This window comes from Sceloporus undulatus, chromosome 3 (genome assembly GCF_019175285.1).
Source record: "Sceloporus undulatus isolate JIND9_A2432 ecotype Alabama chromosome 3, SceUnd_v1.1, whole genome shotgun sequence".
NCBI lineage: Eukaryota > Metazoa > Chordata > Lepidosauria > Squamata > Phrynosomatidae > Sceloporus > Sceloporus undulatus.
Genome location: NC_056524.1, coordinates 139,694,843 through 139,706,909, shown reverse-complemented (window position 1 = coordinate 139,706,909; position 12,067 = coordinate 139,694,843). Strand labels below are relative to the sequence as shown.

Genomic DNA, 12,067 nt, shown 5'->3' with positions numbered 1-12,067 from the left:
TTTCATAGTCCAAGACTCCATGCATTATATACTCCACTCAACTTTATACAATGCCCAAGATGCGGGCAACCCACCAACTGCAAGGCATAATAAGTCGGCAAGCAGAACGGCATCCTTGGTAGTTATAAGGCCATGGGTAGTAGCCCAGGAGAGGCTCGCAGATCCGCTGGCAGTGTGTGTAGCTCCGTCTACACTCGATGCAGCAGACACCTTCATGATCCAGACGTGGGTCAAAGCTCATCCCTTCACCACCTTCTAACTGCTGAAATTTAAAGTACAGGAAACAGTTTTAAGTGGCACATTTCTTCCTATCTCTTACATTTGGTTAAACCCCAATTCAGGTTACTGCCTTTGACCACAATCCAACACAGAACCGTCTGCTTTTAAATTGTGCTTATTTAAACAGGTGTAGCTGTTCTTTAGAGTGTGGCTCAAGATCTTCATCTTCAGAAGGTTATTGGTGGACCTGATTTGGAGTTCACTTACTGTCAAGCATGTAGACTTTGGTCCAAAACACTCTGCAGAAATGATCCAGTTTGAGACCCCTTTAACTACGCTGGCTCAAGGCTAGGGATTCCTGGGAGCTGTAGTTCTGTGAGACATTTGGCCTTCTCTTTCAGAGAGCTCTGAGGCCACAATAAACTACAATTCCCAGGATGCCCTAGCACTGAGCCAGGACAGTTAAAGCGGTCTCAGACTGGATTATTTTTGCAGTGTGTTTTGGACCTTTATAGCTTTTGTAGATTTTTAACAGGGAATTGTTACTATGGACCAGAGGGGTTTGTACAAGGAAAGGAAGCTGAGCAAGAATTAAGAAGAGGGAAGTATGTATAACCTTTCAGCAATGAAATCAGACATAAGCAACTTGGGCATAAAAGATCATTTATACAGAGAGAGAGAGAGAGAGATGTTTTCGTCTCTGGGTGGAATAAATAAGCCTCCTTTCAGCAAAATACTACATATATGTTCAGTCAAAAGCAGAGTGTGGTAAAATTACTTTTCTGCACTCTAACATTGTCCATGGGAACTGTAGTTCCCCAAAAGTAACATTTCCAAGCTCTATTCAAAGGACTATTGTCGCACTGCATAGTTAGGAACCAAGCATTTTACTAAGCTATGCTTCAATCATGAGTTTGTTCCAATGAGAGGGATGGAACTGAAAAAGAGATTTTTGCTTTACTTTTCGGGGGTAAAAATGAGCTTTGATCTTGAAAAAATCTGCAAGACTTTTTTTTGTATTAGCTTTTTGTCTTAAAAGTGAAACACATAGACCTACAGAAAAAAAAGTAGTCATCCTGTGTTATCACTAACTTTGGCCCCATACAGACAAGCCAAAATAAAGCTGCTTCCGGTCACTTTGGAGGTATACTGTTTAAATGATGCATGTGTCGTAAGAGGCCAGAAGCAGCACCAAAACCACGCTCCAGTCCTAAAGACTGGAGCGCAGCTTGCTTGTAGCTTCCGGACTCTTAGGATGCATGCATCATTTATACAGTATATCTCCAAAGTGACCCAAAGCAGCTTTATTTTGGCCTGTCTGTATGGGGCCTTAGTCAGATAACCAAAACAACGTGATGAAAAATACAAATTGCATTTGTTATCATTAAGTTATTTTATAGTGCATGAACTTTTACCTTTATCCTTTAATAAAATGAAATTTCTGAGAAATGATGGAGAACTGTATAGGGTGATTACAAGAGCTGAGATAGTTGCTTTTTCCTAATTCCTATAGTTTCCTATGGAAAACATTTTAAGATTGCATTTCAGAGTCAACCTGTCATCTGTGAGTGGCTGAACTTCCAGTCCACTGGATCTTTTGGGGGGCGATTGGAAGGACTCATCTCAGTTACACTGTTACTGTTGTATCCTACTGGTTGTGCTGTAGGCCTTGGCTGTACCACGAGCCATCCCAATGCATGTCCCAATGTTGAATTTGCTCATCATCAGTTTCTTTCTTCATAGAATCACAGAATTGGAAGTGACCACAAAGGCCATCCAGTACAACCCCCTGCATGCTATCCAGTTCCATCTGATTTGTCTTTTCCCTTTAAAATCTGGAGGATGGCTCAATCCTCTCATCTTACCCATTGTGGTACTCTACATTTCTTGGTCAGCTGTCACATTGTGATGGTCCAAGTTACTGGACCCTGGACTCTTGGTTTGAGCAGAGGCTTTGGTCTGCTCTTGTTACTGTATTCAAAACTGAATCTCACAGGGTTTAATGCATTGGACAGAATGTTAGCCTCTGGATGGGGAAACCTGAGCAAAAATGCTCACTTGGCTGTAGTTCATAGGATAGTAGGAGAGATAAAATGGGGAACCATTGGTTAGACAAAAGGAAACAAAGACCATGATAAACAAGGGATTTCCCTAATAGCCATCCTGGGATGTTTTGCAGGTAGCACGGTTTTTATTTTGTTGGCTACAAATGTCTTGGAATAAATTCTTTCTGAAATGCATATGGTTAACAACAATTTCTCTTTTTGTTTTTAAAAAAGGTTTGGTTTTTTATTATGTCTTTAGCCTACATGATAACAACCTGAGAGCTGTAAGTGCATCCAGAAGATTTCTTCTTAGCAGCCACACCAAACTAAAAAAGCTGCACGCAAACCCCCAAATGACATTGTAGCCTGAAATAGGTTGGCCTTCTGGAGCTAGTTTTGTTCACCTAGTTCTGTATTCACTACTCATTCTTGTTCCTGGATCCTTTAAAATCAGGTTGGTTAAAGTGTGGACCTCCAGATGTGGCTGAACTGAATATCAACCCTAGCGAGTGGAAGCAATGATTAGAAATGCTGAGAATTGCACTTCGGCAACAAATGAAGGTCACACTTCCTCCATCCCTGCTTTGAAGAATCATGGGCTTGGCGTAAGAGAGAGAAATCTACAAACAAAAGTAAAGTAGGAAGGCTTACTTAAGTGGCTGATACTGATGTTTATGTGCATTCATTTTTCACAGTGCAGTTGGTGGATGCTTAGTAGTAGTAGCTGTCCATAATAAAAGAGCAGAGGGGTTTTGCCTGCTCTAAGCATATGTTAATATTAAGCAAATATCCCACATGCAGAGGACACAATATAACTTTCATCTGCAATGCATTTCCAACTGCCAGTAGCAGAAGATGGGAAACAAACTTGTTTTAGCTGCTGAGGAGACAATGAAAAGAATGGGAAAAGTTCCATTTTCGGATGGTCTAGCCTGCAAAGATATTCCATTACTATCTAATACTCACATGGTAGGGATTGTCTGGGTTAAAGGGTGGCCTATTGTCATGCACAGGAGGTTGGGTAGCATTAGACGGACGTTCACGCTGCTGAGCTCGCTGGTTGGTACGTGGCCGTGTATTGACTTCTTCAGCAGCAGCTTCAAATTGGTCCATGTCGAAGTTTGACTGAGTCTGACGTGCTTTCCTTGTAGCTCCTCTCCTTCGCCTTTGCTCTGCTAAATGGGCAGACATTAGGATACAGTTGCTTTAAGGAATCCAACCTGCATCTTATAACCCCACCATGCTAAAGGTATGCAAAGTTTCAATGTCTTGTAATTTCTGAATGAGAGAACTACCCAAAGAAGTGCATCATACACCATGGACCTATCTCAATGCAGATGATCAAGTGTCTAATCTAAAGCTCCTCAACGGTGGAAAAACAATCAGCAACCATCACAGGAAGAACACACATTAGCAAGCTGTTCTCATTGTATTAGTCTCTCCTACAAGCTGAAGCAGGGAGGGAACTTTGAGGGGGAAAGCTATACCAGTTTGTTGCAGAAGATCAACCTTCAATTAACAGGTTTATTAGATATAAGCCAATCTTCCTGCTAAATGTTTTGGACCACAATGCCAATCTGCTCTCACTGATCACTGGCCTTGTTAATTGGGACTGACAAGACTTAAGAGTCTGAAAATCTAGAAAGTCCCATGTTGAGGAAAACTGATGTATGCTTTTGAGGAGAAGAATCATTTTCTAAGAAAGCAGACTCTTGTCCATGACAGCTTACGTTGTCATAAACTGGTTTGTCTTGAAGGTGCTGTAGGGCTCTGTGATGGAATCACTGGGTAGACTTGGGTTTCTGACAGCCGATCCCAGTTTGGGCTGACTGTGAAGGAGGAGCTGCCGGGAACAGAGTAGATAGATATAAAAGGGAGGAGTGAGTGACTGGGAAGTCAGTTAAATTTAGTCGAGTTGACTTCATCTCAAGAGAGTTCAGTGCAGAGCAGGTGAGTGGGAGTTTAATAGAGCGGAAGGGAGTTGAATTGAGAGATTGTAAAGAGGAAACTGTGAAATGCCCGCAACAGTAATATTTATGTAACCATACATGGTGGTGCAATAATTAAATGTCTGTACTGCAGCCACTCACTCACAAACTACAAAGTTGTGAATTCAATACCAGCCAGGGTTGATTCAGGATGGCATCCTTTCGAGGTCGCTAAAATGAGTACCCAGTTTGTTGGAGGCAATTAGCTTAAACTTTGTAAACCACTTAGGGAGTGCTTACGTATACTAATAGGGAGTATAAAAATGTACTTGCTATTGCTATACCACCTTGGAACTATTCTACCTAAGTTATATTCTTGCTAAATGTTATTCAGTAAAGTCAATGTTCATTTATTACAATAGAAACTTCTGCCTGTGTGAATTCCAAACCATACTGGCACATAAAATCACACAACTGAAGATATTAAACCTCCAAGAGGAAGACACTTGGGCCTCTAGCCCTTATACATTTAGGGAAAGTGTAAAAAGGGTGAGTGTTGGGAAGGTGTCATTGATGAGGGACCTTCTAATAAGTAAGAGGTAAAAAGTAACCTCAAGGCATAGAGAGGAGGTCATGTGTCACAGGTTCTCTCAGTACAAAGGCATAGTAGATACTTTCGGAGTCAGTGGACAGGTGAGATGACTGGGTATAAGGCAGACCAAGGGTTCCCTCAAGTTTTGCCAGCCCAGCTGCAGTTGCTCACTCCATTTGAGTGTACCTCACTCCTCCAAGGTATGTATTGAATGGGCTTGGGCAGAGAGGAGGTTTAAATCTGGTGTTTAACAAAATTGGAGGCAACCTAGGAAAGAAAACTTACCTTTCGGATATGATGGTCGAAGCCAGAAAATCTGCAGATCTCCACAGAGCTCTAAAATTTTGGGACTCAGGAACTTGTTATTTTTTATAGGCTGGTCTGTAGAAACCCAAATGAGGGAGTTTTCATCAAATTTTGCTGGCATGATTTCATCTTCCTATGGAAATTAATAAATAAATGCATGTGGAGTTAGTTTGACTGACACACGCTGTGTGCATCTATCTGCTGCACATCAGATTAAGTGCTAATAATAGCCCAAGGTTCAGCAAAGAAACACAGTCTACCTGCTCTTCAAACAGTTATTTTACATTTCAAGTTACTTTCACTCTTCCCTATTTCAATTCCATTTGAGATTAGCTGGTAGTAGTTGCTAATCCTATTAAGTTTAAAGGAAGGAGTGAAATTAGCTCACTTAAAAAAAGAAGACAGCAACATAAAGAAGAGGAGTGGCTTCCTGCCAACACTCTGTCATTATTAACTGTTTATAGGATATTATAAATGTCTCCAAGACACTAGGGTAATGCAATCCATTTTTACAATTATTGCAGCAGTAACACTTTGAAAAATGAAACCTGCCACTCCTGATTTCATCCTGAGTGTGTGTGTGTGCGCGCACACGTGTGTACATGCATGTATGCATTTTGGCACCACAGAAATGTAAGCTCTCCTGTAATGTGCAATTCTAAGTGGCATCATGATACCATTACCTCCTTGGTCCCAAATAATTTGGACCCAAGTTTATTTGGTTTATCTAGTTTATTTGAAGGACCATATCTCCACTTATGAGCCCCTTACAGCTCTATGATCATCTCGATAGGCCCTTCTCTCTGTCCCACCACCCTTTCAACTTGCCAAGTAACAAGAGTGGTAGGTATATGTATTTGTTTGCTCTATTTGCTCAGCTTTTTCAGAACTGAAGTCAGATATGTATTTGTCTTGTCTTGTGTATAGGCGAGGGCAACAATTGCCCTATATTCAAAGATACAGGGTTTGGTTTGAGCATGTGAATCAGTTGAAACAGTGGATCAAAAACATCATTTCTTTCTCTTGAGGGATAATTTTTCCTTTCCCCATCCCTACTCATCTTTCCTGCATTTCACCTTGAATTCCAAGCTTAACAGAATTTTGCTATTATTCTAGAATAATGTATACTACTACGACAATACATTAAGCCACAATTTATTGAATATTATGTTACCTAATGATGCATGATAGCTTCAGTTCTGGACTAAAAATTGTAGAAGAGTGTTCGGCTGAGCTGAATGAATTTATTTAGCAGTACTTTGCCTAGGGTTATGGGATATGCACAAAGCCTCCTTTAAAGAAAAACGGTTGAGTTAAAAAAGAAAGCAGAGACCTCAAAGGCCTTACAGCCCCAAAGAAACTTATTAATGGTTTGTGGTGAGCAGGAAAACACCCCCAAAGGCCACATGCTGCCAGAAGAACCCCAGATATATTATAAGGGAGAAAGGAAAGACTCCATTATTTCAAAGAGGTCTATGGCACTGGCAGCCTCCTCTGGGCAACTAGGGGATAACCCTGTTTGTAAATAATCCTGTTGGAAGAGGAAAGGTAGCTGTATCACACTGGTTTACTCTCACTCTTTCTCGTGATTTCCCCCCAGTTATTTTAAGAAGGTGTACAATTCATGGAAAATCTTCCTGGGACCATTTATGAGCTGACAGTACTGAGAGACAACGGTTCTTATGTTACGGGAGCAGTGTGGCTGCTTGTCCTTCTAGTCTGGTGCTCACACCACTCTCTAACTTAGGCCTGTTACAGACTGCCAAAATAAAGCTGCTTCGGGTCTCTTTGGAGTTGTGCTATTTAAATGATGCCTGGGTCCTAAGAGTCCGGAGGTTGCGCCAAAGCCACACTCCATTCCTAAGCACTGGAGTGCAGCTTTGGTGCAGCTTCTGGATTCTTAGGATGCATGCATCATTTAAACAGCATACCTCCAAAGAGACCCGAAGCAGCTTTATTTTGGCAGTCTGTAACAGGCCTAACTGTATATACTCATGTATAAGTCTAGAAATTTTAGTCAATAAATTCACCCAAATAACCTAAGTCGACTTATCCAAGGGTCAATGTAAGTACTGTACTATAACTCTTATTAATAAAGGAACCAGCCACCAGTGAAAGGCAAGTGTGTAATCTGTCCTGGAAAAACTGACTCTCATCCATCTAGACAGTTATGCCTGCTGGAATTTCATAAATTCTTTCGCATATATTCCTTTGCTTCATCCTGTAGATCCTTTGTGACATGCCCCTAAGTTTTACCCTCGACTTATCCACAGGTCATATCTAAATCCATAATTTTGACCCCCAAACTTGTCTTCGACTTATACGGGAGGTCAACTTATAGTCAAGTATATATGGTACGAATGGAGACACCACATAAGGGTTGTATCCCCAGCCGGGAAAGTACTACTCTAACATTGGCCATGGCAGTGGAGGTAGGAGGGCTCTGCCAACAATATGGCATGGTCCCCATTACGGAACTGGTGGGAAAAGCAGCCATGGTGGAAGCAGCAGCAACAGGAGCAACACTTCCACCATATCAAGCCTAACCCATAGTTCTCATGAACTGGATATCTCTTTATGAGAGCTGCAAGCTTTAGCCGTGTTGATAGACGGAACTGTTAAGAGTTGAACTGAACCCGTGAAGGCAAATGTTGTGTGGTGGGGCTCTGGATTAAGAGCGCAACTGATAACTTTCCAAGGCATATGTGATACTCTGATAGAGCCTGGAAAAGAAAATATAAAAGACAGCATTTCCTTATAACAGTAATTGACAGCTTTTGTTTGTTAAATAGCCCAGTTAGTTCCTTCACTATCTCGAAAAGGCACAAACGCTTGCATTTGGGTTATATGTAGATTTATACTGCCAGGTCACTCAATTATTGTTTATTTTATATCCTGCCTTTATATCAAAGCTAAGACTCAAGGCAGCTCACAAGATTAACTGAAAAAGGTATGGATGAAATCATTAAAAAGTTGCAATATTAAAATGCAATTAAACAAGCTATATTATTAAAACACAATTTAATTAAAAGTAATAAAAAATCAATTAAAACATCATTTTAAACCACCCGTTAAAAATCACTTCCTCAGCAAGAAGTCAATAGGCAATACAGAAAGAATGTCTGAAAAAAGAATTACGTTGGGCGTGTTCTTAAGTCTACCCTCAAATAATTTCAGATACGTTTTACTCCCAGGTAAATGGAGTAAATGCAAGTTTGCCACCTTAATCAGTTAATTGTTTGGTCCATCATTTTCTTTTAAATCAGTTCTCCAACTAAACCTTATTTAATCGTGGTAACAGCAAACCTGTCTAGTAGAAGAGTTGAGGTTGTTTGTAGCTGATCCCATACCCATGAAGGACCAGTCAACCAATAGAAGAATGTAGGATCTTAGCATATATATAATAAGCTGCCCTGTGCCACAGGCATGGCATTTTCCTGTTTCTACTGCCAACAACAGATGTGTTGCATAATGTACTGCTGCTTGGAGAATCAGATCCACAAGGATGGGAAATTTAAGTCAGCCTAATGCTGTTTTTAAAATACTAAATTTCTCTCATTTCATGACTCTTCTGACTAACTATGCAACTCTGGCATTACATTATGGTAATTCTTCCACTTATAGGGAGAGAACAAATAAGATTATGTTGTAAATGTCCTGGTTCACATTTCATTATAGCGGATATTGAATAGAAAATGACTAATTAAACTAACATTTGCAGGAATCAGATGGGAATTTATCTTTAGTTTGAGGTGCTGCTGTTGGTTGTATAAAACCATTCAGTTATTTTTATTTTCTTTCACAAACCTTTCACAGATTTTTTTTTTTAATAGCAAGAGAAGGATAATAAAATGATGTTTTTTATCCTGTTAGCTTGAGAGCCTAGGAACCAGTTGCAAAATCAATAACGGCACTGTGCAAACAACTTGGCTAAATAAAATTGATCTAGTAAGGTATCGACACCAATCTCAAAGACTTTACTACAGAGACCATTCAGAATTTTACCCTCTGGATCCATATGCGGTTTTAGAGTTTTTTTATCCATTGCTGCTAAGGAATAGCAGCTCTCTTGTGTAAAAATAATACTTGGATTCTTTAAAGTTTCTAGTTCAATCAGTGCCATTTTCCTACATTGCTTTGAAGATGAGAATAAAAAAAAAACCTTTAGGGTACACTTCAAAACGAAGGCTCTTTTTAACTTGCACTTCAAGCTTTTGGTCAATATAATTGCTTTTTACTGAACAAGACTTTTAATCAGAACCATCATATTAACTTAACAGTGGAACTGGAAGCTGTACCCAGTACAAACCAAATCTTTCACAGCATCATAAAATGGATCTCTAGGGTAATAAAATCTAACCTCATATTCTGGGGAAGGATTTTCTAAAATTTAAACCGTCCCTAACGGATGTTTATCCAGCGCAGTCTAAAGATGCCTCTGATGAAGGCTCCATCCATTTCCCCTTGCTGGCAGTAAACAACAATTTCTTTCCCATTGTCTGCAAGGCAGCCTTTTAATATTTCAAGACCTATCAAAAGAACTGTCTCTCCCACACTTTTTCTCTTAGGCAAACACAGTCCATTACACTTTTCTCACATGCTCTACATACCAAAAGCTCTCTCATTTGCTCATTTTCCCCCTGACAGTTTTTTTAAAAAGTAGTGCCCCAGACCTGGACATAATACTCCAGTGGGACCACAAGTTCAGAGTTGCCATTAGTTTGCCATCAAAAACGCTAGTCTGCTTTCAGGCCACAGTTTAAGTGATATTGTTTTCCTACTTTCTTATGCAGTCTAAGTACTTTGGAGGAGAGGGTGCTGTTAAAGGTGTTTGGAGATACCATCAGGACAAGGAAAAGTCCTTTCTCACACTTAATTTACTACCACAATATGTGGTGAGCTCTGGTAACCATTTTAAAAGGTGAGATAAACTCATCATAAACCCTGTGCAGGCATTCACTCTCAATCCCTCACATGACCCCACTTAACCAGAGTAGTTCCTTCATCACAGAAGAAGCTCCTTCTGCTTCAACGCATTCCAGGTTCCCTCCCTATCTAGACAGCCCTTCAGAGAAGCAGTTGGAGGAACCACTTCACAGTGGTGGGTAGAATTAGCCCTTTCCCCTTTCCACCTTCAAAGGTGAGGGGCTCCGAAATGGTGGCAGCCTCACACATCACTTTTCCCAATGTGAAAGGCAAGGAGCGTATGGAGCTGGATTGGGAGATCTTCTGCCCTCTCTTGCTTCTCTGGGGTTTGAGGACCTCAGCAGGCCAAATTCCACCCTGTTCTAGAGCCACAGGCTGAGACCAAGCATAGAGATAAGAAACACAACTTCTTAAGAAAGCTCAACCATGTCATTCACTGAATCATTTCTGTTTCCTTAGCAATGTTCTCCATGCATCTATGATAATTATTTGTATAATTCATGTACTTTTCTGTACTGTATTGTTCCTGTAAAAGAACAGGAGGTTTTGGGGAAAATGTAAGTATTGATGCTAACGTATCATTGCTGAAGAAAATTATTCTGTTATTATTATTGAAAATGATACAAAATTATTATTGAAAATGATACAAAGACATTATATCAAGGGTCCAAATGGACAGGCCAAAATATAGCTGCTTATACTGCTTAATTAATTTGTGTGTCCTAAGGGGCCAGAAGCTGTGCCAAAGCCACGTTCCAGTCCTAAGGACTGGAGCGCAGATTTGGTGCAGCTTCTGGCCTCTTAAGATGCATGTGTCATTTAAACAGCATACCTCCAAAGTGACCTAAAGCAGCTTTATTTTGGCCTGTCTGTTCAGGCCCCAAGTTAACTAATTTCTTAAATCCCCCAATCATCTCCCAATCAAAACTGCTAAAAATGGCCAGCAATGAATTAAAGTAACCAAGAATTGTTACTAAAAACCAACATTGTTGGCCTTCAATGATTACAACAAATTATTTTTGTTTTAATCATTATTGAAAAAATTAACAAACTAGTTATAACAAATGTTTAATGTTTAACTAATTGTTTCTGAGCACTGTCCTGTAATGTATGATTTTAAGTTTGGAGCAGAGTATGCTTAGGTCTGTCAAGCTCCAGAGATTATAACAGAAAAAACCAAGGCAAGAATGCTGTTGTATGTTTTTCTCTTTCCGTATATGAATAGAGTCTACGTTACATAACTTTGAGCATGATTTTGCTTGTGTGAGAAATTAATGCTATGATTCTATAGTGCTGCAGTCTTTTGTGTTCCCTTTTTTTGTGCATGGGGATGTATATTGATCATTTCCAGTTGTTGGCCACCATTTTGTTTTCCATATTTTTGGCGTATTTTAGTTAGCACTAGAGATGATTCTGTCTATGTGGATTATAGCAATTCAATTGGAATATCATCTCTTCCTAGTGATTTATTTCCCCCAATATTGCAGCTTCCACCTCACTTTCTAGAAATTAGGGTTCATCTTCATATGCTTCTTCATTCTATGTGTCATTCATTTTTTCATCTCTTTTATATAGCTCTTCTGTGTACTGCATCCAACATCTTTTTATTTCTTCTTGAACTTCTAGGATTTTCCTCTTCTTATCATAGAGCATCCCAGCCCTAGATTTGAATTTCCCTTTGAGTTTCTGTATCTTTCTGCCTTTTTTGTTATTGCCTTCTATTTCTCAGTCAATAATAACATCAATGATATGCACTGATTATTATAGTAGTCCTCTTTATCCTTGAGCACTAGTTGTTGAACAGCTGCATTCATGGCTCTGGTTTTGTTCCTATCTTTCTTTTCTTTTGCTTCCCTTTTTTCCTTAACTGCTTAAAGTGTTTCATCTGTTTTCCATTGTTTCTCCTCTTTCTTTTTGGCCACTGATAGTGTTTTGCTGCTTTTGTCCTTGATTATGTCCTTGGCTTCTGACTATAGCAGGGGTAGGCAACCTTTTGGAGCCGGGGGCCGGGTTGGTGTCCCTCAGACAAGTCGGGGGGCCGAAGCCGGGGG

The 12,067-nt window shown here is 40.0% G+C and overlaps 1 protein-coding gene across 2 annotated transcripts in view; it reads right to left on the bottom strand.

Annotated features, from left to right (window-relative positions):
- Positions 1–6: 6 nt before the first annotated feature.
- CNMD (chondromodulin) overlaps positions 7–12,067 on the bottom strand; it is a 771,045-nt gene continuing 758,984 nt past the window's right edge. Inside the window, exons 3-5 of one of the 2 annotated variants that reach the window (XM_042460675.1) lie at positions 5,070–5,223; positions 3,231–3,439; positions 7–259 (exon numbers count right to left, since the gene is read on the bottom strand). In XM_042460675.1, coding sequence (XP_042316609.1) covers positions 44–259; positions 3,231–3,439; positions 5,070–5,223 — 579 coding nt within the window. In that variant the 3' untranslated portion in view covers positions 7–43. Of the gene's footprint in view, positions 263–3,230; positions 3,440–5,069; positions 5,224–12,067 lie in introns of both variants that reach the window. The other variant, XM_042460676.1, reaches the window with a different exon arrangement.